The sequence below is a fragment of the Meleagris gallopavo genome, chromosome 1, assembly GCF_905368555.1.
Source record: "Meleagris gallopavo chromosome 1, MGAL_WU_HG_1.1, whole genome shotgun sequence".
Lineage (NCBI taxonomy): Eukaryota > Metazoa > Chordata > Aves > Galliformes > Phasianidae > Meleagris > Meleagris gallopavo.
The window spans coordinates 112,877,071-112,904,696 of record NC_139404.1 but is presented as its reverse complement, the minus strand read 5'-3'; the positions used below and the strand labels follow the sequence as shown (position 1 = coordinate 112,904,696).

General features: G+C 33.0%; 1 protein-coding gene across 15 annotated transcripts in view; it reads right to left on the bottom strand.

Moving 5' to 3' along the window:
* Nucleotides 1–27,626, bottom strand: part of DMD (dystrophin) — a 1,154,126-nt gene that overhangs the window by 707,896 nt on the left and 418,604 nt on the right. For 14 of the 15 annotated variants that reach the window (XM_085210257.1, XM_085210277.1, XM_085210286.1 and 11 more), the window contains exons 8-11: nt 19,746–19,924; nt 18,698–18,820; nt 3,500–3,688; nt 2,995–3,176 (exon numbers count right to left, since the gene is read on the bottom strand). In XM_085210257.1, the coding sequence (XP_085066383.1) occupies nt 2,995–3,176; nt 3,500–3,688; nt 18,698–18,820; nt 19,746–19,924 (673 nt within the window). The remainder of the gene's footprint in view (nt 1–2,994; nt 3,177–3,499; nt 3,689–18,697; nt 18,821–19,745; nt 19,925–27,626) is intronic. The other variant, XM_085210299.1, reaches the window with a different exon arrangement.

Here is a 27,626-nt window from a genome sequence, read left to right as displayed (position 1 = left end):
TTTATTCTCTAGCTCCTTTTCTATTACAGCTATTCAAAATTTCAAAATGACATTTGGATTCATAAACTTTAAAAAGACACGTACTTAAAAGGTTTCTTCAAATTAAGGATATTACTCAGATTACTAAATCTTCCAGTGGAGTATATTCTCAAAAAACTAAAAAGTATTTTGATAACTCCAAAATGATCTGACCAGAAATCCATAAAACATACTTCACATTTCCTACTTGACACCTTCAGAAATCTTTTAATCTTGTGTTGCCTAGACAGCATCTGCAACTCATCAAAACACTTATGAAATAATATGTAAGCAGGTGCTGAGCAAAGGAATTACAAGTAATTACTTCTATTTCCCATCTTCCACATAGTATGGAATTTTAAACTTAGATCCAGTTCACCGTCCTCCATGATACTCAAACACAAATACTTTTTCATTGAATTGAACCTGTTTTAAAAATTGTGAAAATCTCTTTAAGGTGGTAAACGGCATTAAGCTTTCCTCTCCCTAGTTTCATTTATCACTCTGAGATACTTTGCAGTAAAGAATTCTGGGGAAAGATGGGAGGAAGACATGAAAAAGCAGATTGTTTTACTTCAGCATGTTAATGCATTACTTGCTGCAACAGTCAAGTATATTCAGTACATACTGAACACAGGGTAAATTCAACTTGTACCGTGTTTAAATAAATGCACTGCTGTGCTCCAAAATTCCTCTGATATTCTGATCTCCCAAATATCTTTTCAAATATTAAGTCCCTTTCACTTGTATAGTATCTGTTATTACTAAATCTTTTTAATTTTTGCTGACTGCCTGCATTTGTTTCCTTTGTGCTGTAGCATGGTCTATTTTTAATTTCACTCCCCACCGCAGAGGACAGACAGTCCTGTGGTTCTTATCTTCACAAACTATCTCTGTTTGGATTGACAAGTCAGTCTAGTCTTAAAGACGGGATTACAATTATGTGCTCAGAAGATTATTCTTTATACCAAGGTAGAAGATAGATCCTGAAAGTTTAAATTGACTCTAATAACCTACAAATACATTACATATGATATGAAAGCTGTTTCAGTTCATAAACCATCAGCTGGTGCCTGAATCTGTTTTGACTCAATGGGTCAATATTAGCCATCTCTAAATTCATTACTTCTAAAAAATTTTCTCCTACTTTAACCAAAATTTCATTAAGTTTATCCTTTTTTTTTTTTTTTTGTATAAGAAATTAAATAGTAACACAACATTCTCTGTGAAGCTTTCCTCTGTATCTTCTGCTGATTTCATTCATCACCAATTTTATAGGCTTTAAAGATATGCAATGTCATAAATGGAGAGAAATCACAAAAACAGAATCTCAATACTCAGTTAAAAAAAAAAAAAAAAAAAAAAAGGAGAAGGAGAAGGGGGAAAGGGGAAGGGGGAAGGAATTACTAAGCATCTATTGCAGGAAAATTTCCAAAACAAACATAACAATGTTACGTGATTGTTCAAAATTATAGCTTGCCTTTTAATACTGTGTGCAATTTTGGTTGCTTTTATGCCAGAAAGATAAGGTAGAACTTATTTGCTCAAAGAAGAGCAAGAGAGCAAGATAAATAATCAAAGACATGTATTTATAGCAAGAGAAAGAAAATCTAACTGATGTTGACCCTGATTAAGTTAACAGAGACCAGATTAAAACCAACAAAAAGACGCCATCTCTCAGAAAATTAGTAGGAAGAAGCCTATGGAATTCAACACCAAAGGACGCTCTGGATGATATTAAGTTTACACAGGCCCAAAAAGATATGGAAAAAATAAAATGGTAAGTTACAAAACGGAGACAACTATTTCCATCTCAGTAATCTCCCCCAGCTGAAAACAACCTGAAGTCATGAAAGAGCTAAACAGACTGCATAATGTAAGATGTGAACTATCAAATCAGTGCAGTGGTTCATAGAGACCACTGCTTGGTGTAGGTGCAACCCACTGGTTTGCAGTAAGTGGATACAGCCCAGTATTTCCTATCTACCAGCAGCAAAAATGAGATGAGAAAATACTCAGTATATCATGTACCTCCTCTAAAGCTTGTCCTTTTCCTGATTAACAAAGATATTCAATCTTTTATGGAAATCACAGATACAAAAGGACTTGCTCTGCAAGTGTACCTAAGAGTTTCTTGCTTAGTACATTTTTCTGAGAGAAAAATTAAGATCTCAACAGAAAGATTTTAATGAAGTCTGTCTAACTCCAAGTAATGAGGAAGCCATCAGAGATCTCAAATTTGGGTGGTTTCTTGCTGCACTTATTTGTCTTTATTGTATAGAACGGCTATACTTAGTAATTAACTTCTTAACTATAAAGAAACTGACAGTGACATTCCATTAATTTTTAAATATCCTGTGGATTTGACTTAGTACAATAGTTGTAAACTTTGCCATTGGTTCCCTTTCACAGAAAGACCAGTAAGGGTGCAAAATTCTACAACACAAAGTAAAACCCAGTCAGCTGAGTTTGAAACTGAATTGTTGTATTAGACAGGAATTAAAAGACTCTGTGAAAAAAAGAAAATTGAGAAAAAGGAATGTGAAAGACAGGTACATAAGAATTTTCTTAAAGCAGAAGGAATTCAATTCACAAAAATAAAGCCAACTTTCAATAAATTTCTTCTGTTAAATACTCCATACAGAGCAAAATAAATTACAGCAGCACAATGGCAAAGTTTTACTTTATGGACTTTCTTATAATAAATACTACTATGGAAAACAAAATTTCAAAACAAGACACAGAAACGTTTAAAAAATTCTAATTAAAATTAGAAATGTTAACATTACTTTTAACATTAAAAACAATACTTAAAATTTATTTAAGCTTCAATGTCACTACACATCAAATTCCAGGCTAAAATAAAAGCACTAAGGTCGAATCTTGTTTACAGTGAAAAATTCACACCTGTTACTCAAGTTCAGGATTGTTCCAGCTAAATTCAATGCACATTAGTTTACCTGGCATATCACTTACTTGCTTTGTTTTTCCATACTTGCAACCCTGAGACTTTCCCATCGAGAATTGAGTAGATTCATTTGTTCTTGTATTTCATTTTCTTCATCATCAGAAAGCTTTCCAATTGTTAAAAGTTGACTTCCAACTTGCAAAACGTTACCAACACGGCCTTGGTGAGCTGTTAATTCCATCATGAAACCCTGACAGTATAAACAAGATCCTGTTTTAAGTTTAATTCATTGGAAGGGAAGAGCAAACTTCGGAGAAATATCTTCAATTCCACCATATTCAAAACTGATTTTTTCAATTATTTTTTTTCTAAACTCTCCTCAAATCTCATAATACAGAAGAGAAATAAACACTTTAAAATTTTGCCTTCAGTACAGTCTTCAGCACTGCCTTTAAATTCTACAAATAAAAATTTGAAATAAAAATATATATATTTGTTTAATATATATACTTTTGTTTTCTTACAGGATCCAAGTAGATAAATGACCAACAGAAGATGATTATAAATACATACCTCATGGGTATGAAACTGTTCTTTAACAACTTCTACATCACTGGATATATCCCCTTGTGCTTGTAATGCTTCTTCAGCAGAGAGAAGCCACGTGAGTACTTCTTCTAAAGCAGTTTGGTAGCTGTCAAGATCCATTTCGGACCTCATCACTGTGGTGGTATATGTTCTTTTTTCAACAGTTTCTAAAAACTGATCAAAAACAGTAATGCAAAGAGAACCTACTCAGACAGTTCTAGAAAGGAATACATAAAATACCATTTTCTTGTATAATAAAACAGCTTTTTATATAACAAAAACAATTTGATAGCGAATCCAAGGGACTACATATTAGCATACTTGCTAGTTAACCAAGATAAATTCACATTGAGGAAAATAACTAAATTCAGATTAAATGAGATATTTTACACACAAATTCAAATTATCTAGCAAACATTCAGAAAAACTGCAATATTTAAATTGTAGCTCTAGGGTTCCATTAAACTCTTTTGGAACTGAAAGAAATTTATTTTCTACAGCAGCTAGTAAAACTGTATCATTAGAAAGCTGCAAGTTACATGCTGACACTGCAGAGAAGCCAATAAATCAATAACAAGTATTTACTAATTACTCTGATTTTAGAGAAGACAAAACAGAAGCTATAAACATGGCTTGCCACCTCATAAATTCATAAAAAAATCTGAAGAAGTTTAACTAATTTGCTAACTAGTCAGTACAAAAGCAAACACATAAAAATACATTTAGGTCTCCATCAAAAAATATATCAAGAAATTTTAATGATTTATGAGCATAAATATACTTGAGCAAAGAGAACATTTGGTAGAGTCTTTCACTGTAGTTTAGGACAGAAAGTCAAAGCTTAATCCTAGAACCAAAATGGATGTAATGTGATCACTAAAAAGGAATGTGCACTAGACTAGCTTAACTTCATCACTGTTTACATGTGAAAAAAATTGCTTAGTAAATAAAGGTACATCATAAAAGCAGGCTTGGAAATCTGATGACCTCAATAATCTGGTTTTAATAATATAAATAGTGATGCAGAGACAATTTCAGCACATATTCCTGCTGACAAATTAACATCTGAATTGTCTGCAAGTCTAGATTTTTAAGTATTACATAAGTTTCATTAAGAAATAACCCAACCATATTACATTTATGCAGCAAGTTATTTTTAATTACCTAATTTACTACAGAAAGAGGTAAACTGACCATTGCTCCATCTGCCATCTGATTGAAAATTCTCCATCTGAAAATTTCTCATCTTCTACATCCTACACAGAATGTTCTCTCACGTATGATATCTCTTAAAGCAAACACCTGCTAACTGCTCCTCTGCTGAACAAATACTTGGTGTAATTTTCCCTAGTAATTTTGATAAGACTTTTCTCTCATGTTATTGTAAATACTGCATGGAATTGCATTAAAAAATCCCAGATTTACGATATTCAGGGACAAAATGGTGCAGATTATCTTCTGCACAACTTTAATAAAATTTTGAGAAATGTAAAAGAGAAAAGCAAACAGTAATGTAAATGGATATCAAAGCAGCTTCTTGGCACCTACTCCAATCTATTCTCTCATTCAAAAAAATGGCAGATTCCTGACAGAAGAAAATCAGAAAAGAGCTAAAGGAAGTATAAGCAAAGGACTGTGCACAATGGCATCTCTAAGCCCTTTATTTGGTGTTGGGAAGCAACAATAAATTTTCTATTTTCCCTGAAATTTTACAACATCGCTGACTGCAGAGAACTGGAATCAGTCATTAGGGAACAGAGCAGATAAATGTATGTCTGTTGAAGTGTAAACAATTAAAAAAAGTTAAAAAAAAAAAAAAACAGAAAACACATCTGTGGATAACACAAGTTCCTGAATGTTGAGGACTAAGTCACTATAACATTGTACCTGCTTTTCCTCCATGGTAATGGCAATAAGAAGGACTAATAGCCAGAGAATAACCATCAGAAGCTGAAATATTATTAGCCACTTGTTATTCTAGAGCACACTGAGTACGCAGTCTATTTCTTTTCAGATCTGACAGTGACAATCTGATGCTATGCTGTATCTTCAATACTTCTATCAGTGCTTTTAGCTATATGAAATAACTGAGCATTCTTGCTCATCCTGCATATGGAATGAAAAACTGTGGAAACTCCAACTGTGCTATGCAAACACTGACTAGCAGACGATTATTACTCCTGTAACACTCCTACTTATAACTAAGATTCCTGTTGGTTCAGCTGTAAATGGAACACTAAACATAATATTAAATATTCACATTTGGAAGTGGATGGGTACTGCCACATGCATTGTATTTAAAAAAAAAAAAAAAAAAAAAAGCAAAAGTTAACAAAAAGAGGTTAGGTATCTCAGTATGATATTCTGTATAACCCAAGAATAATGAACATTGAAATAATCCACTAGCAACAACTAAAGTCCTGGATTTTATACATAATAATGGTAGACAAATGAGTTTAAAAACAAACTACACCTGATAGTGTCTTTATTTCTGAATTTATATGAAATCTTTTCAGAATTAGTACAATACTGAGAAAAAATAGAATTTGATGTTATTGCATATATTACATTGAGACCAAAACCATGGACTTGCTAACGGAGATAGCTACCATGAATGGTTTCTAACCATAATTCTTAAGAGAATAAAAAACAATCAGGACAAGATAAAATTAGACTGTTGTGGTGTATTACTAGGAAAACTATACTTCAGGAAAAAACCTGCTCATATGTGAATGCATGCAGTCTCCTTCTTGAATAAAAAACTATTCTAGTAAGGAATTTAATTATTAGACAAAAGAAAGCTGATTGGGTGCAGTCAAATCAAAACATCCCGTTTGTTTATATAATCCATTGAATAACAACGCATGCATGAAGACACAAATGCTAAGGGGAAATTAAACCAAACAATTCAGATATTTGATATTTGAAAGCTGCCTTACATCCAGCTGGGAATCAGCAAGGCAGCCACATCACAAGTGTTTTGGAAAATTAACTAGTCTTTTTTTTTTTGTATGGAAAACAGGGGCTGACCTAGAAGGAAAAAAAAAAAAACAAAAACAAAAACAACTTTGGACACAAAGGTAGTCCTCTAGGACTTTTTTTTTTTTTGGCCAATGAACATAGAAGTATCCTATGTGTGTAAAAAGATGAGAATGTGAGTTTTTATATATTTCACCATTTTCTGCTTGGGAGAGTAGGGGCTGTCAAGAGTGTAAGACCCTGAGGAACATTTTGCTTTAAATTAAAATATATAAAGAGAAAATAAAAAGCCCTTGACCTTCTGAAACTTGGAAAAATAAGGCCTGCTTGGCAGCTGTCTGAATTAATTCAGGGTGAGTAAATGACGAGCTTCCAGCTGCTTCAGGGTGAGAAAGCAAAGAGAGTGAGGGTTGCTCACCTACCATTATATTATATTCCTAAAGGAAGGAGAAGAGACGCACGTGCTAGTAAATTTTCCAAGAATTTTCGTATTATTAACTAAGACTCCTCCTGAGTTTCAGAAATTAGTTTCTGGAAGCAGTTTTATAGTAAATACTTAGGATCTATTGTAGTGCTCTTATTTACATTATATCTTTCTTCATTCCAAAACTGCCTCTTTCTCACTGTATGATGTGAATCTAGCTCAACACTTTTAAAATTCAGAGGCATCAAATGCTAAAGAAGCATTTCTTTTTAACAAATGCAATTTTATGTTCAGTGTAGTTTTCTCCTTTGGAAAAAACTGCCTTTGCAGAATTACAGCCTCAGAAAATAGCATGCAATTTGACCATCTAATCACAGTTCCTACCAGGCAAGACAGATATCACTGCTTATCCCATCGGTTGCTCAAGGTTTCTCATTACAAAATCGTATTTCATGTCCTTAAAATTGTAAAATTATAACTGTTTAGACTGAAATGTTCTTCACAATAATAAAGACTATGATAATATCAGAGGATGGTTCAGTCATTTCTGGTCATAAAACTGATATAGTGTCCAGGTCACTTGTTACTACACCATTAACTACTTCCCCATAATAAATGAGGCTGATATTTTCAGTTCATTCAGGATTCTAGTAATTTCTTTGCAAGTGGAAATATCTTTGATCAGGAAGGGGCTCTTTTTGCCATTCATATGAAAATCCACTCCAGATTTAAGCTTATCAAAAATCTGAAAAACTGCAGCTTTTGCTTGCTCATTTGAGGCACCCAATATTATAGTAGCAGATTTCTTTAGTGAATCCATTTACACTGAAGATGTTTCCACCTGGATGAATCTCCCTCTCCTTGCAACTTGCAGTTTTCACATGTAGTAGACTGGTAAGTCTATTGCAGCTGAACAGAATCAAAAGCAGGCAGAATGTATCTAAATGTATTACAGATGAAAAAGAATGCTGAAAATATTGTCCAGAAATGGTAAAAGAAAATGCTTATCTTTAACCACTCAACCACTCCCACAGATACATTTGGTACACATAAAGTCTGGAAAAGCCACAGACTTTTCCAAGCTACAGACAATTGTGCATAATTCTAGAAGTATGCTGAAGTCAACTGAAAACTAGTGAAAATCTTGAAACAAATTGTATGAGATGACTAAAGGAAGAGACTAAGACCAGGTAAGAAAAAGAGACTAAGAATTGTTAAAACGGTATAAGTGTTAAGAAATAGGAACTGAGACTGTCAGCTACCTGGAATAATCCAATTTTCTCACAATTTGAAGCTTTTTAGTTTTACATTTATGGTCAAATAAATCAATGCTTCAAAAAAGGATTTCATCCCTTTATTTACTTGTTCTCTTCAACACATCTATACCTGAAAAAACATATCAGAACAGGTTTTGTTACAAGCTCTTTGACTCATTTTTCACAAAACCTACTTAAACATACATACTTTTTATTCTTTTAAATTCAGTAGAAAACGTTTCAGCCTTTGTTCACTTCAGTTTTCTAATTATATTGAGATTTTCATTCTATGAAATGTATCCCTGTTTGAAGTATTATTGATGACAAGATGCACAGTACTATCTTCAAAGAATGGCACTTCTCCTTCAAGGAATTAAGAATTATGGCTCTAAACAGTAATATGACTTGACATAGATGTGTTAAATGAACTTACTGTGATTGAACTGAATTAAATTCACCATACACCTATAAGAAAATTAAGATTTCTTGCTATTAAAATGCCACCATTTCTCATCACTTCCCTATTACAATCCATGAACAAGACAAACTCTAATGGGATGTATATTTCAGGTGCTATTACTTTGTACAGTAGAATGTCAGGTCATCAGGTTTCTAAATAGCATGCAAGCATGCTCTTCACATAAAGAAAGGTGAAAATTTCACAGCAGAATAAATTTTCAGTATTAATTAATGAATCTTGACAAAATTATCTGATAGGAAGTAGAAGCGGGGTTCTGAAAGTATATGACAGATATAGAAATCTGCATCTGTTCTCAGTACTCAATAGATAGTGTTACCAATGAGGTGAATAACTTTAGGTAATTTTATCCATTGATGGTTATTATTCCACACTAAAATCTGAGTTGTGATTGTTGTGTAACAAAGAATCCAAGATGGAAGAGAAAATGTAATAATGTAAATTTATTTTTATTTTTTTTATTTTTAAAACTGTGAATTCATAACGTAATAAGGTCTTCAGTCACTTTAACATAACTATTCTGACAAAGACCTTTTAAATGTTCTATGTTCTTAATTAAAATATATTTTAAAAACTTCCATAAGCAGAAAGGCCATTAAGATGGATAACAGAAAACTGGGATAGAGATAAGTTAATTCTATCTTAGCCAAAATAAATACAAGGGAGTTACCCAAAAAAGCACCAAATAGTTTCTTAATGTATTGTATGGGAATTGACAAACAAATGCAGACTTCATTCTTTTTCTCTTTGCTGAAAAAGAAATGGAGAAAGATATATCAAAGCTATTTTGCTTAATTGTAATTGGAGATTTCAAGAATAAGCCTACGGATAAAAAGGCCAAGAGTAAAAAGTTATTAAAAAAAAAAAAATCAGGGTTCTATTAATTTTCATATGCACTTCACTATGAATTCTACTGCTTTACAGTTCAAACAGCCATGAAAATATAATTTGATGCTTATTCTTCCTTCATTCTGAGAGAATATTAGACTTCTTTCCACTACCCTGTTTGGTTGTTGACATCTCTGCTTTGTTTTATATTCTCTCTCCCTCCTGCTACTTAACTGGTATTATGTAACGTCTATTGGTGTTACTTAAAATCTGTGGTGACACGGACAATAGAACTAAGTGCAACCTCAGCAATCTGCTGATGGCACCAAGTTGTATGGTGAAGTTGAAGCACTGGAGGGAAGAGATGTCATTCAAAAAGGTAGTGATAGACTTGAGAGGTGGGCCTCTATGAACCATATGCAGCTCAACAAGGCCAAGCGCAAGGTCATGCACCTTGGTTGGGCCAATCCCAAACGTGAACACAGGCTGGCCAGAGAAAGAATTGAGTGCAGCCCTGTTCAGAGGGACTTAGAGTTTCTGGTGGATGAAAACTTTGATGCTAGCCAAGAGTGTGTGCTTGCAGCCCAGAAAGTCAGCTGGCTCTAAGGCTGCATAAAAAGAAATGTGACCAGCTGGTCAGTGGAGATTCTTTTCACCCTCTACTCCAGAGGCCTGACCTATAATACTGAATCCAGGTGTGAGGCCCCCAGTGTAAGGATAGGGACCTGTCAGAGTGAGTCTAGAGGAGAGACAAGATGTTCAGAGTACCGGAGCACTATTCCTATGAAGACAGGCTTTGAGAATAGGGGTGGTTCAGGATGGAGAAGAGAAAACTCCGGGGAGAAATTCTAGAGGCCTTCCAGGACATAAAGGAGGCGTACAGAAAAGATGAGGAGTGACTCTTTATCAGGGAGTGTAGCAACAGGACAAGGAGTAATAACAGTTTTGAACTAAAAGAGGATAGACTTAGGTTAGAAATTAGGAATAAATTCTTCCCTCTGGGATTGGTAAAAAAACTGGAACAGGTTGCCAAGAGAAACTGAGGACACACTGCCCTTGAAGTGTTCCAGGCCAGGTTGGATGGGGCACTGGGCAGGTCAGTATAGTGGAGATGAGATGGAGGAAATTGGAAAGTATAAATAAAATTTAGTTGAAAACAGAAACATTTTCAAATCTGTGAGACACATATGCAGTGGAGCCAAGCACCAACCTTTAAAAGTAAGCCTGCTGTGCCTCAGAGTTCGTTTTTCAGATTTTGCAATTGCTATAGACTTCCAAGGAATTTTAAAATAATAGTAAGATTTACAAATGATGTAAATAGTTTTTAATCAGGTGAGGACACTTTGGACGATTTTTATTAACGAATGGGACTGCTAATGTTGAACTTGTTTTTTTCCCCACAAAGTACACTGTCTCTCAGTAAATTGCACAAAAAAATACTTGTCCTGTAAGAGCTGCTGATCAAAAAAGAAAGCACCACTATTAATGTCTAGAGAAGTTGCAGAAAGTCAAATCAAATGAATTAGCTCACAAATCTAAACTCAAATTCATTAAATTCATAAAATGGTAACAAAATCACATTTTCCATCTTCAGAAGATGAATGAAATGTAAATTATTGCTGAATGACAGCATAAAAGTTACATTAAAAGGAAGAAATAAATAGTTTTAAGATATGTGTGTGTATGTGCGTGCACATGCATTCATCTATAGATATCTGAAAAAGCATTGATTATCATGTCAGTATACTTCTGTATATCACAGTATAATTCTTAAGCTCAAAATTCAAGTTACTGAATGCATGGTCATAGAAAAACATAAAGAGCTAGAAGTCACAAAATATAAAGGCTAGAAGATGAAATAATCTGCAAACATAAAATTTTATCAAACTTTCTTTGCAAACTGCAAGCATATGAATCTTAATTGACCAGTAATCTGCACTGCATTTAGCTCTATTTTCTATGAATTTTAACCAGCAAAAGCAGTAAATTACAAAATATAAATTGCAAATATAAATTGCAAAATTTAAGTCAATCATTACCTCAAATATTTTTTCAACATATTTTATTCACAGATAGAAATTAATTCTGCTATTATTTTGGGCTACTAAGCCATGATAATTCTCCTCAGGATCTTCATTAAAGATCATTTGGTCTTCAGAATAAGAATACGTAACTCAAAAAATCTTTTTATATATTCACACAGTACAGTATTAAAAAGCTTCAGCAGCAAGAGCAATTAACCAAAAAATGATACATCTATAACATGAATCTTTTAAGAAATATTTGGGACAAGAGCCAATTAGTGGACATACTAATTAGTTTCTCTGAAGTTGAGGATAGAGGCTTGGAGATTTTAGAGTATTAAAAATTGTGTAATCATAGTTGGAAGACTTTATTTAAAAAGTTGGTTTTGCAAAGTCATCTAAAATCTTAAACAGTCAAATTGCCTTGAAGACGCTGAATACTCTGTTCATGGCTCTTATGTGCTTTACCCTCATTAGATTTAAACTCTTCCTAAATGCATTTTCGCTTATATTAAACTTAAAGAGGTTTTCCATTTCCAACAGAAATCATGTCAAAGAATATATTATTAATTTAAAATTACAAGCTAACAAAAAAGCTGTTGCATAAGTGGCTTAAGTAATTTAATACTTCTTACAATTTCTGTAGTATGACTGCCTTACTTGTCTCAACATGTTCTGAATGATAAATATAAAGCTGAAAATGAGATAAAATGATAGCTGTTCACCTCACAACAGGGTTTTTTTCCTCCTCTGAATGCGCAGCCGCACATTTTTAAGTTCAGTGATCATATCAAAATTACTATTAATAATTTTAGTAGACAATAAAACCAGGAACATTCAAGTATTTCTAGACATATGGAAACAACATAAAAATACTGCTAAACATTTATAAAGACATGCATCCAGATGAAAAAACAGGATAAAAATCCACTTAGTACAGCTAACTATTACAATATCATAGAATCATAGATTTTTTTGAGTTGCAAGGGACCCTTAAAGGTCACCTTGTCCAACTCATCTACAGCTACATCCAGATGCTCAGAGTCCCATCCAGCCTGACCTTGAAGGTTTCCAAGGACAGATCTTCAAACATCCATCTGTGGCTCAAGAAATTTCAGAGCCACAAATCAGTGGAGAGTAAGTGAAAACATGCTAATATTTCAATACATGTAATCAGTCTTATTTTCTTGTTTCTATGTACACATTGATGGTCATTTCTGAGAACAGGATACAATGCTGAAAAAATATATATATATCTTTATTCTGAATACTCAAAGCTATTTTGCTGTCACACAGACCTATTACAAGAGACTGTCAAATTTAACTGGAGGTGTACGAAAGCAGAAATATAGGACAGTTTCATGCTATACTTTAGATATTTGTAAGAGATCCTGCAAAAATGAAGAATTAAACATGTTTAGATTACTATCAGTTATTTTTTCTGAAGCTATTTATTAACAGACTTCACCTCCCACATCTCCCAATTATGTCCTGTCACATTTGTTTTCCTCTCAGAGTAAAGAGAAAAAAAAAAAAGTGCATTCTTTTATAATTGAAACAGAATTTCATATTTCAATAATTGAAACAGCAATTTCAGTTAGTCACTGTAATAAAATGCTGCACAGTAAATTTACATTTGAAAACTAGTATTGTGGAGTATCAGAAGCACCTTAATTAGCACTCAAATAATCTATATTTTATAGGTCAAGAGTTTTGGGGGTTGTTTTTTCTTTTTTTTTCCAGCTGTACATATTTGCACGTACATTTTCGTGCCAAAATAATCTGAATACTGACCTATGAAAGATATGAAAGAAATGCCTGACCTATGAAAGAAATACTGTCTCATAATTGCTATTTAGGTGATAAAACGTTTCCCCCTTGCGTGTATGTATATGCATGTTTTAATATATATATATATATGTAGCATAATTAATCAATACATTTAATTAATATTCAGAATACATGTGTCCTGTTTTCTTCCTAAGTGGTGTTTACACTAAGTCAAGGACTTATCTATTTCACAAAATTGTCCTGATAGCGAGAAGCTGCAGGCACACCAGGAGCTGGACAGAGACAGAACCAGGACAGCTAGATCAAACTAATCAGCTCCTATATCACATGGTGTTGTGCTGAACAATAAAACTGAGGAGAGATGGCTGAGGAGGGGGTTGCTACTCAGGGACTGCTTGGCCACTGGTTGGCAGATGGTGAACAATTGCACTGAGCATTCACTTGTTTTGAATGTTTTACCATTATTATTTTCCCTTCTTTTTCTGTTCTATTACATTACTTTTGTATCAGCCCTTTGTACTGTTTTACCCTTTGTCCTATTCTCTGCCCCATCCCACCAGGGAGGAGTGAGCAAAATGCTGTGTGGTGCTGAAATGCCGACTAGGTTAAGTGACAATATGTTACATGTGTAGCATATTTAGAGGATTTACAGAATCCTGTTATTTACTTGCTGGTAGATACAACCTACATTCCATTGTTATTGTGAGACAATAAAACAGAGGGTTTCCAAAATAGCTGTGTACAAATTAGTTATAGACCATTATTCTCACATACAATTATGTCTGCAGTTCATATAAAATTATACTTTAGTTAAATGGCTTAAATGTTAGGCATGTTTATTAAAAGGTTATTCTAGAGCATGGGTGACATGACCCAAATTTACCTTCAGGCTCTGTTAAGAGGTAATTCACCGAACTAAAAATCACTCCTCAGGTACAATTACTAATGAGGTGGGCATTAAAGTATACTTCACAAACAGTGAGTTAAGAGTTTTAATTCTTCTTGTGGAGACATTGTACAATGGTGAAATGCAGCTTCTATAGCTGCTAAATAGACTCTACTAATCTAAAAATTGACAGTTAAAAACATCTAAACATACTATTTCACAGCCATGCTCTCTCTTACATTTGCTCATTCTTCCTCAACAGTTCCTTTCAATCATTCACCTTCCACGTAGCAAAACAAAAATTACAGGTACGCTATGGGTAAAATTTTGAGAAGCTCTATTCTATTTCCCCTTATCATTATTCTTATTTATCATACTAAAATTAGTCATATTTAAAATGCTATCACAGACTATAAACTACTATAAAGGTATTTAAATCACATGTACATTGACTTAGCTATATGTTTACAGAACATGAGCAAAGCCAGAAAGAATTTAGGCTAAACACAGAAGAAGAATTAGAATTGGGAAACTGAATTTAAAGGCCATGAATACAGAAGAGAATAACTTCGAGACTGAATTTAATAGTCAGGGAAATAATAGGAAAAAAAGCAAAACATGGTATAGTATAACAGAGAAGCACTTGGTAACAGAGCCAATATAAACAGATGATCTTACTTTTAAAATCACATCTACAATTCACAATATTTTCACATGTAATTCAGGTGAAAAAACTGTCCAGTCATGTAATTCTCTGTTGGTTATCAAACTCCCATGTCTTTAGGAATAGATAATACGTTGTATAATTTCTCTATGTTTATTCCACTGTGACATTCAAACTCAACAAGTTACTCTGAGTAAACTAATACTAAGTACTAGAAATGCAGTAACCACAATGGTACTAATAGCACAATTCAGACTCTATTCAGTTGTTCATTTCTGCTAGCTTATTTCTTGTGCAGAGAATTTTAATAAATGCCAGTTGTGAAAAATAAATATATTTGGAAAACTAACGTGTTCTGTTTAAAACAAGTTGTTATAGTTACTGTTTTAATTGGATTGGATCTATTAAATTTGTATATTGTTATCAATAACTTCACATTCGAGAGACTCAGTGGTATAGGATTAGCTCAAATTAACATTTTTGAGTTTTATGTATCCTTCCTATCCTGTGGTATGCCTTCAAATGTAAGCAATTAAAAATAGCCTAAGAAATGGAATCCTATTCAATGTAAGAGAAATAAAAAATACCTAATATGGCAATATTATTTTATTTTATTGGCAAAAATTTTATTTTAGAAATGAATGCTTTCACTCACACTCATGAGGTTTCTAATTTTGCAATAGATTTTCACAACAGATTGAATTTATGTAACAGACTCTTTAGATACAAAACCAAACAACTGTTCTATTACAGTACATCTTAGAAAGAACCTCTTACTATGTGTGCCTTTCAAAAAACTACAGATGAAACTTAGAACACTAAAGCTTGTTGAAAGCATCTAAAAATAACAAAAAAAAAAAAGTGTGTCACAAGAAGAACGTACAGTTCTCTGTTAAGAAATACTAACAATATAGTCAAATAATGACTTATGCAATTTTGCTATGTTTCTAACTGTAAGAAAAAAATAATTCCAATCAAGTATTCCTTTTGCTCTTTGATATTACAAACCCTGTGTAGGTGAACCATTCCAATTTATTAGATCAAAGCTGAATATACAATGGATACATTTATACTACAGCATTTTTAAATTTCTGAATAATACACTATCCTTAAAACCTGAAGGGGAATTTTAAATTGATATTTTGAAGGGGAATTTTAAATTGATATTTTGATATTTGATATTTTGATATTTTTGACTCTTTTCCTGCCATTAGCAGAACTACTATCCATGTTTAGTAACAGCTTTTTAAAAGGCTTAACTTCAACTAAAAGTGGCCAAACACAGATCACAAAATAAGATGGCAATGAGTGAACTGGTTGGCAGAAAATATTTTCTTGGAATCTGAGAAGCATCAGCCACAGCTAAGCAAAATTAGACTTCTCTGGCCACAATTTGTCTAACTAAAATAGTAGGCCTCACAGAGAAGTATGTTTCTAAGCGACAAATTATGAGCTCAAAGGATGGATTTTAATGCAACTGCATGCATGTTGTGAACTTTCACAACATACTAGTATTAGTAGGAAGTGTGAAGAATCAAAGTAAATGCGAAGAGGAGCAATAAGGGGAAAGGAAAGTGAATGGAAACACGACACGGAAGTGATAAGGGTCATAAGACAAAAGATGTTGATAGATAAAGGACGCTGATAAAACAGCCCATGTTGGGCTCTAATCATTCAGAAATTTAAAACACACAATACTTTAGTGTGATTGATTTCAAAGGTCTGATGCTGCTACTTGCAACAACAACTGAAGTAGAGAAACTTTCACAAAGAATGTAAAAAAGGATTCTATAAGTGATTTTTTTGAGCTGTTTTTCTCCAATAGCCTTAAAATTTCAGTGAAGGCAGCTACTAAGAAACAGATACACTGAAGGGGTGCTCTACTTCAGCTATGAAATTTTCTACGTGCATTAAATGTTGATTCTATTTTATACTGAAGAAATAATGAGCTTCTACAGAAATAAATTTGCTTGCCCTACAGAATTTATTTGACTGGAAATTGTATAGACATTTGCAAAATCAATAAGGGTACCCCAAAATCATAATATAGATGAAGTACAATGTAGCTGGCAGAAAATTGAGAGGGAAATGAAAACTGAAAGGAAATATTTGACTTAGTTAAATTTAGGTGAGATTATTAAAGTATATAAGCTCCAGATATTGAAATCAAAAATTATCAACCATGATTTTACCAGGATTATAAACTGCCTGTAAGTTAGTTGACTGCTGTTCTTCAATCTATACATAGCTAGAGGCAAAAAAAGAAGTCATTACCACTGATTAAGAATTGTATAAACTGAAATGGCATATTAATTGGTACTACTTGTAATACAACTTTATTTTTATGATTATGATACAGTCAGGTGTTTTTCCACCTAGGATTTTAAAGCAAATTCCTTCTTAATACTTGTTTATCCTCCAGCATAATATAGCCCAGTTCTGGTTACGTCTTCAGATTCTGTCAAAATGGCAGAATTTAAATGCTGTAATAATAGCTATTGCAAAAATGTAATAGACAAAACCTCCAAATTCAGGAAAAAGGAAATCTGAGAACTGTGATGAAAGGTGAGGACTAAATGATTAAAAAATTTTCTTGATAGATCTTAGTAGTTTTTGAAGCACTGACTTCAATTACATGAGCTTGTACATTACATTTGAGGAGTTGGAATGTTGACAAAAAATAAAATAAGTTACAACAAAAGTGGCTCAAGGAAAAAAAAACCCCTATTATGACTTCTCTTTCTTCTGAATTACCTGTTCAGTACCTAAACACAAGAGATCAATCATATCAACTTCAAACATCTTATTTAAATAAATGCTGTTTTCAATAACCATTGCAACACATTCAATGTTAGTAATAATGAAGCAGGGCTCATGCAGATGTGTACAGTTTTATTTTCCTGGAATACTTAGAGGAAGTTATCCAGTAAAATATCTGCCACTTAAAGAGTAGATTGGATAAGCAGTGTTTAAAATTAAAATGTAAATTTGAAATATATTTTTAGAGGTTAAACAGAATATCCACACTGCAGTGTCAAATAAATGCAGATTTTTTTTTCTTATTTTCACAATAATGAAAGTAAAGCACAATATTTGGCTCTCATATTTGTCAAAAGTTATAAAAATCTAAATACTGAAAGTTTTGTGATGAGGACCGGTTGAAACAAATAAGATTAAACTACTGAAGCTAAGTAAGAATAAAAGTAAGTAAATAAAAACAAATATCCAAGAATCCCTACCTGAAATGTTGATGTGGTGCCATTTTTGATTAAAATGATCAGCTATTATCACAGGACATATAAACAATATTACGTTTAATGTTTTCTTTCTCTTTTTTTTTTTTTTTCCCCCTTTTCTTTTTCCAACTATGGTAATCGTTTGAAAAATGTAAATTTCTTTAAAAAAATATGGGAGTTGGGAAATAACAGAAAATCAGTGGTTCTTGCTTTTTTTTTTTTATAATCCAATCTGAGACACAAATTTAATAATAATGAGATGCCAAATACGTGTGTTTAGTTTGTTCTTTTAGTACTATTTAAAGTCAACATACATACTATTTACAAAAATGACTAAAGGAAAAAAATTAGAATTCTAAAACAGCTTCAGTGTTTGAATTTTCTTCATCCCTAGCAATCAGCATAACATCTCTTGCCAGCCATGCTGAAATTTACCAAAAAAAAAAGTAAACACTAGAAAGATGCTAAAAAACAAACAAACAAAAAAAAAAAAAAAGAGAAAAGTGGCTCATCAAGATCAGATATAAGCAAAATGCACAAGCTTTCACTCCAGCCACAAGCTTAACAGAACAAATGAAAAAAAAATAAATAAAAAATAAAAAGTAATATTGACAGACCTGTGGAGGAACCTGCCTCCTTTTTTGGTCAGGGGGTATGACATACGCAGTTTGTGCATATGCATAACTTTTGAACCGTGGTTTAGGAGAAGGTGAAGGTCTCTGGGGTATATTGACTGTGATCTATGAAGAAGAAATCAGAGGTGGAAAGAACAGCTATATGGATATGAACATATTTTAGAAGTAAAGCAATGATTTTAAAAGTAAAAGCAAGAAAGGACATAAGCAGTTATATCTGTCAAGGACAGTGTTAATATTTTGCTGTTAAAACTGGTATAGTATTAAACCTGACATTTCTCCTCAAAAGGTAGAAAATTTCAGGACTCAATACAAGCGGAATACCAAGAGAAATTGAAAATTCTCTATAAATAACTGGGAAAAGCTAAAAAAAAAAAAAAAAAAAAAAAAAAAAAAAAAAAAAAAACATATTTGATCTTCTAGCAAATCCTGAATAAACAAAGCTAATACTCATTTGCTTGTACTGAGCATCCCAAAAAATGGGGATTAAATTCAGAACAAGTATGCCAGGCCTAAAATCCACTAAACACTTTCAACTGATGATTTCAGTCACAAACATAACTGGAATAGGTAGAATAATTAACTCCAGGGATTACTTGAGCTTTCTGAGCAGCCAACTGTGAGCTGAGAACAAATAGTTTTTTAAAATGCAAGTCACTATAAAAGAATTGCTAAAAGAAAAAAGTAATTAAAAATGTGTCATGAATGTGGAAAAATGGCAGCAGCTGTAAAAGGCAAAAAGGCTCTAACATATCTGTGTTTAGAATGTAAAACTTTCTCCAGGTTTTGTGTTCTTTCTCCTAGCATACTTCAACACTCAAAATATCCACTGCTGCAGAAGGGAACTGCAAAGCACATCGTTCTTCAGAATTTACTTTAAACAGTCAGGTACAAGGTGAAAAACAGTACAAAAGTACTGAAAGGGACTTTTTTACTTTCCATTGGCAACTAACATTAAACTTCTGGGGCAAGTATGGGAAATTACTTTAAAGAAGCAAGATGAAAGTAAAAAAGAACAATGACAACTCACTTCTTGTGAAAAATGCTGTTGATGTACTTGTGTGTGCTCTTCTCTAGTGACCCTTGAGTGCCGTGGCAGCATTTCCACCTCCCTGATGGCCTCCATAGTGACTTGCTGTGGCAGAACTTGGAAGAGGGAAGTCACGTACATTAAGATGGACTTCTTATCTGGACAGGCAGTTGCAACGTCTGAAAGGCAAATTAACATGCATCATTTCAGTTTCCGTATTAGACAGCGTGCATGAGAAAATAGCTAATCAACTTCATAAAAAGTTTATAGCCTAATGAGTGATCTATTGTCCATGTGAGTTCCCTAGAGACTAATTAGAACCTAACAATTACTTCCAAAACTTCCGACCAAACTTGCATACCAATAAGAAAAAGTTTAAAATGGTAATTTTGTTTTCTCATTCAACATGAACTTTCCTCCTACATTCCTTCAGTGAAAATGCACATGGTATGCAATTTGACAGCGTGATCCTCATTAAGCAGGACTAGGTATAGGAAAAGCTACATTTTCTTGCAGTATATAAGTACTGCAGGAAAAAAAAAAAAAAAAAAAAAGATGTTTTCAGAGTCATGCTTCATATATTTTCTTAGTATTATTTTATCATTGGAAGCAACAGTTATATAGGGGGAAAAACCACCCTGTGAATGAGTTCACTCAAAACAACAATTCCAACCTCTAAAATAACAACATAACTTATATTTCTAAGGAACATGGAATTCAGACATTTTAATAATGTGTATATATATATATATATATATATCATTAAAAGAGTTTCATCTTGACTCAACATTTCACCTCCCACACTTTGTCTAGAAAATCAAAGTGTAAAAAGACTGTTGGACATGAAATTTAGTATTAAGTCCATACACGTTTCACATAAGAGCTAGCAGAAACCAGCAACTCTGAGTTTTTACTGTCCATGTTGCACAGAGAGGTTGTGGAGTCTCATCCTTGAAGATCTTCAAAAGTTGCTGGGACTTGGGCCTGGACAACCTTATTCTGGGCATCCCTTCAGATGCCCCTTCCAACCTAAATAATTATGTGATTCTGTTAAATCAATCCTGGCTTAACCAAGATTTCAGTAAAGGAAAAAATAACACAGTTGTTAATGTATTCTGGCAGACTCAGTAATGCTAGAAGGTGGCATTTCATCCTCCCTTTTGAGAGGATAAATTTGGAAAGTGAGACAAAATATGTGGCTCAACAGATATGTCCTATCAATGTTTTTAGTTTGAATTTGTCTTACCCCCATACCTTTGCTTAATAGATTATAAAAGAGTGCTAGAAGTTTAATTCTACACAAACAACTTGAGGAAAACAGCCTCAGTTCTGCCCCCTTCCACATACACACCATGTATTATCCCAGTATTATCAAGTACATACAATTTGCTCATTTAAATATGTACATCACTTATCCAACTGAAATCACTATAGCTCTCCGTCTTCACATGCTTCACTAGAAATATTTTATTATCACCACCGTCTTGTCTTCTCATTAATATTTTAAACAAAAACACTTACTTCTCCTAGATGTCTACTCATAATTGATGTTTACATGAATACCCATGTCTTTATAAATACATGGATGTACTCCGAAAGAAAACAAGCATTTAAGCCAGTTATTTTTCTGTTTGTTGTTTATTATTTTCCTTTTTAAACTCTTTTGGTAACCAAGTAGGTAAATACCTTATAAATAGAAACCTTAATAAATTATAAATACATTGCATTTATCTACACAATACCTCACAAAATAAATAAGTATCTTACAAACAATAATTTACATGCCAAAAACTGTTCACCCATTCTATCTGACAGACAAAAAGCAGCTGTCAGACTCCATATGGTAAATAGGAAAAAAATATTTAATCACAACAAATAGATAAACAACCGTTGGTGCAAATTATGGAATTTCAATCTTAAATTTTTCTTTGCAGGCTCTTGAATTATCAGAGCTGGAAAGATTTCTGTTATCCTACATTATGCCTTTGCCTTCATATTTTTCCTTTCTGCTTCCTATTCTAATATATTCTTTTTACCACCTGTTAGACTGACTCATATTTGAAGTCCTAGCAGCCAGACAGAGAATAAATTTAAGTTTACACACTTTCTTGCAAGGAATTTAGCCAGTTCTTCCAAGATACGTCTGCTCTCATTTGTGGGGGCAAAATCTATCAGGCTATCCTATACTCTCTAAAAATATTCTCCAACAAAAGTAATCTTCTCTAAAATAAATTAACCAAAATATGTTAAACTATGCTAATATTCAGATACTAGTTTAGAGAGAAAACTAAAAACAAGGAAATAAAAGAATCATTATTGTTTTCAAAAACAAGGCATCTTTTCCAAATTCAATTCAGAAAAATCACTTCCTTTATATTTCCATCCATTTTCTTGACAGCAATCATCCAAGATAGGAATTGAAAGAACTCTAAGTAATAGAAGCAAATTAGACTACAAGTCAAAAGAGAGTTTAAAATAGGAATTTTTATAACCTTAGTACAAATTATATTATTAATATGTTCATCAAACAAGAATCTTAAATACTTTGGAGAGCATGGAAAAGGATTTCAGTCCCTTAACAAGAAATACACCCGCATAGGAAAAATATCCAGCATGAATTTCTCAATTGCTACTGGGAGGAATCTTCTATTGTTGAAAACTTAACGCTTGCAGATTAATATTATTGAAAACAGTGAGCTTGTAGTAGTATAATTATGATATATCACATGAAGCTCATGGCTCAGAGAATATTTTTGATGTCCTGCAACCCACAGGCTCAATCGGCCTATGAACTGTTGCTTTAGTTTATGTTCTTTGCTGCAGAAGATGCTTACTTCCTCAGATACAGAGCAAGACCCCGACTTCAAATGCTTTCCTTGAAGAAGAATTCTCACACTCTGACCAGAGATACTCGAAGACCACCTTCTCCAGGAAAGGTCTTTGGTGAGTCTCCCTCTCACTTCCCCCCACATCTGCCAAATACCTGGCTAGACAGTCCATTTGAAAAAGTCAAGAGAAATAAAACAAAATGCTTGCTGCTTCCAAAACACAGGCTGAAAAACCTGTCTGGTACTAGGGAGACACCAGAAAAGCTACAACTCCACTATGAATTTTCATTAGTATAACATTCTGCTCATCTGGAGTCACAGCTGCTTGGCTAACAAGTCTCAAAGGAACAGAAGGAAATCAGGTTTCACCACAGAGCGTTAGAATTGTGAAATAAGCAGCAATCCACCTCTTATTAACGGCTGCTGCATTTAAAAGGGTGTTACAAGTTTTACTCAATGCACTTTGCTCAATAAATTTCATATATTTTGATTTTTATTAGCAAATTTTCTCCATTTTCCAGCAAACATAATTACAAGTCTAAACAACTTAATTTTGCTTAGTTGGCTGTTGAGGATTGGTGACTACAATAAACCTGAAATGTTCTGAAACTAGTTCCTCCCTGGAGGATGTAGTGCCAAAGAAGTAAATATATGCACAGCAAAAAAGTCAAACTCATCAAAATGGATCCACAGGTCAGTTCACAAGTGGTTTGCCCTTGCCACCTTATGTTCTGTCCATAAGCAATTCCTTGCCAAAATTTATAGTTCAAGAGGAAAGAATCCCTTTTAAGAGATAAGTGAAATTGAGGATGATATAAAAGATTGAAACAAGCTCCTGTACTGCACGTGTACTGTACACAGTTACCAACAGGAGCAAAATCCACCACTTTTAATGCGGTGTTTTATTACGCAAATACAGACACAGAGTTACAAATATTCATCCAAATATTGCTTCCAATTTTCAGACATGTGTCTACTTAAAAGTAATATAGCCATTCCCATCCCTTAGTAATTTGCTTTCTCAAAGCTATAACCAAATAATGACATTATTGTGCAGATTTGAGTTGCTCTTTGCATCAAACTGGTAACAAAGTAACTTTGAAAGGCAAAAGCTTAAATATCCACTGCACTGCCAGAAAGTTTTCATTACTGTATATAAATTGCTGATACAATTCCTTTACCTTTTGAGAGACAAATTCTGGAACACACTTAACTTTATGCAGTGCTGAGTGGCAAAATAAAATGAGCCATACACATCCAAGAAATCCTTTTTCACAAAACAGATACGTAGGATTTTCAGATAATCATAACATATGGAATACAGAAAACAATAATATTTAAAACCTACACATTGCCTGTTAGTATTGGCTGCCAAGATGGCAGTAGCAAAAAGAAAAATAAATTCCAAATATTTTAGTATTACTTGCTGTCTCACGTGACATTTTGAAAACTGTACTAAAAAATTCAACATTGCCCTCTCTTCCATACACTTAAGGAGAGTCTCAAGGTTGATTTCAATTTTCGTAGATCATACAGATTTGTTCCCTTAAAAGAAGAAGAAGAAGAAGAAAAAAAAAAAAAAAAAAAAGGCTGCTCTTATTTCCTTCTCTCTATCAAAGCTATTTTTCATTTTAAGGCTTATTAACCATACTACCAAAACATTAACATTTATTGGAATTTCTGAAGACAATACTACCATATCAAAATGCTGTTCAGGAAGAATTTAAAAGATGTACAACAGAGGTTAACTGAAGGAGATATTGGATTGTTCAGTTAAGACAAAGTCTAATGCAAAATGGATTTTTCATAATGTCAACTCATCACATAAGGGACTGAGTCCTGCAGTGTTTGAACTAACTCTCATGATGGCACCAACATCAACTGGACTATCTAAGATAAAGACAAAGGAGAATTGTTTAAAAATGTTGTCCTATTTATTATTAAAATGACAATCAACTGAAAACTGAAAATCAGTGAAAAAACTTATTTCAGTACTTTTTTTAATGCGAAGGCTGAAGTCACCAATTTTGCTGTGCTGGTCAAGTGAGTCCACTTGGAAACATTTCATGGGGATAGACAAAGTGGTGGCTCTTCAAGTCAAGATACACCTATTTATCTATGTAACTGTTTGGGCTAATTAAAAATGCTTTGGAAATAGGAAGTTTAAACTGACATACTGCCAAGCAGCGAAATGAAACACATTTAGGACCTCAAAATTTCTACCAACTTCAAAATGTTACGAATATTGATTCTCCATTCCAGTGCACAGACACAGAAAGCTCTTAAAATATGCATAATAACAGAAACGACTTGCTCATTTGTTTCTTACATATGCACATTTGTAAGTCTTCCAGCATCAAAAACAAAAGTCAACTTCTCAAACACATTCAAAATGCCTGTGATAATGTCTAACAATGCTAAGATATTTTGAATGACCTTCCTGAAAACGTACATAATTTACAGTGGTTGTGCTTTGACTTGGATGAACCCACATCCTCAGTTGAAACTGTATAAAATTGTGTGAAACAGAAGTGGTAATGTTTTTTCTCTGCTGACATGTACTGCTTCCAGTAATACATCTAAGCAAAAAACCTACAGATCCTCAAGGGTTAATCAGTAGCTCTTGTCTTTGCTCTTCAATCACTGCCTTTTTTTGAATGTTTTTTAAAATTGACATTATTTTCTGCTCTGTATGTTCTATTAATAGATTGCATGCTAAGTTCAAAATGAAAGATCTTCATAAGCTCTCTCAAGGAATAGTTGTAGATTTGCAAATAGACAAAAACTAAAAACATATGATATACCACATAACTGTAATTAGTGAAATTGGAAATGAAAACAATTAATTCTTTAACAAGTTAAAGTGCAGACAATTGTTCAAGAGCAGACAACAGTCATCTTTGCAAAATGAAGTCTTTAGTGCATTAGCCAACTTAGGGAAAAAAAATTTAACTAAGCATAAAACTGTATTTCAGTCTCTTGAAGAAAAGACAGCTAAAACTTAAACAGGAGTGCTCTACCATGTAATTTGTTGTATTCCATTCCAGGGAAGTAGATAAGTTATTGTTTGCAATCTTACACAAATTCCAGTGATACAGAAAAGCAATTACAGTATTATCTGAAACAGGACAAAGCAAAAGTAGGAATTTTGGAATGCTGTTAAGTGGCCTAGGTGAAGAAGAATGAAGATCACAGTCCATTGTTTTGTAGAGTAAAACTCATAGTTAGGAAAAAAAAAAAAAAGTAACTGATAATGGAAGGTAAAAAAATACATACAGATAATTGAAGCTAGAGTAGAACTAGGTTAGAAACTCCCTGAAGAAAATACCATCAATTTTTCAGCAGACATTTCCTTAAGAAAGTAGATGTTTTAAACCTTCTGGTTCAGATGTACAGAATAACTTCAAAATGCTGACTACTGTCATGTTTTGTAGGCTCTATCGGATAAGCTCTTTACAGCTGCATGAAGAAATTTTTTTTCAGAAAATTAATATATTTGTGCTTACCTTTCAAAATTATAAAGACAGGACAGGATTTGTGTGAATAAAGGGTTGCAGTACTCCAATGTATCTGGTATTAAAACACCTCAGAGGCAGATAATACCTTAAATCTGCATGAATGTTCTGACTTGCCGTAGAAGTTTAAATGAATCTTGAACTGATAAGCAAGGACTGTCCTGGCTGAATAAACTTGACATTACCTCTAGTTTTGAAATCCGCAAAATCAGACTAAGCAGTTACAGTGATCCTTCAGTTTCCTTACACTGTTAAATATATATTAGTAAAATTATAACTTTTGTTGCTCTATCTAGCATAAATAGCTTCTTAACAGTAAAATATAAAGATAGAAAAAAATACAGAACCGTAATGCAACAAAATGTAATGCAACAAAATGCAACAAAATGTTAGCTTGTAGGGACAAATTTTATATACATATTTATATTAAGAATTTTACTAGAAAGAAAACGATAGGATTTTAGTAGGAGTAAGCGCAACATCATCAGTTTGCTAGGAAATAAAATGCAATACCCAATTTTCTATTAATAAATATTAATTGCTGAAAGCTGCAGTTCACTTACTCAAAACCTTTTATTGCAATTAACTGAGGTAAGGGAAGAAGGGAGAAAAAGAACTAAAACACACGCTATTAACCACTGCCAACTGAAGAAAGATGAAAATAAAGAAAGATAAAAAAAAATATCCTGAATAACAGCCGAATCTGGGAATACTATACAAAATTGTTTAGAAAAGTAGGTACCTAAACAATAATTATGCTATGAATATGTGAGAAACGAAAAAAAAAAAAAAAAAATACAGGCCAATGTTTCAAAATATTGTACATTTGTCATTTTTTGAAATTAAACATCTATAAAAGTAAAGTTTTCTCCCTTAGGCATTTCTGTCTAGTCAATCCTTGTCACAGACATGTCACTCAGCGTGAAAACTACGGCAATAATATCAAAGACTTAAAAAATATTTCTGCTATCGTATTTCATAAAACATTCTGCAGTTCTCTGAAAGCTGCACAGTAGCAATTCCATCTGATTCCAGATTATCAGTTAATTACACACTGAGAAGATTTTGCCTAACTGGATTGGCTGTAAACATGCATACAAAGCAAAAAAATGTTGTCATTGTACAACTAGTATCCTATGAAATTTAGGTGCATCCGTGCAACCACCACACCTCTTTAATTGCTAAAAAATTACAAGAGCTGAGTCAGTATAATCACTGATTATTATTATCCCCCTTAGGGCCCCAAAGACAATTGATTCTGTATGAAATTTAAGAAAAGCAAATACAAAAATAAACAACAACAAAATGCCAAAGACAGACTTAATTAGATGTAAATTAAAACTAAGCTGTTCCTATTTTTGTACTGATAAAAAAAAAAAAAAAAAGGAACAGAAAGTCTGAGAAGTCCTGAAAAAGAAGTCCTAACTTGAGGTCAATCTCAGGTGTAAAAATGGTTAAATATATCACACTCCTTTAAAAAAATACAAAAAGGTTTAAACGTATTGCAAATAATATTACCTCAAATAAAAAAATCCAGT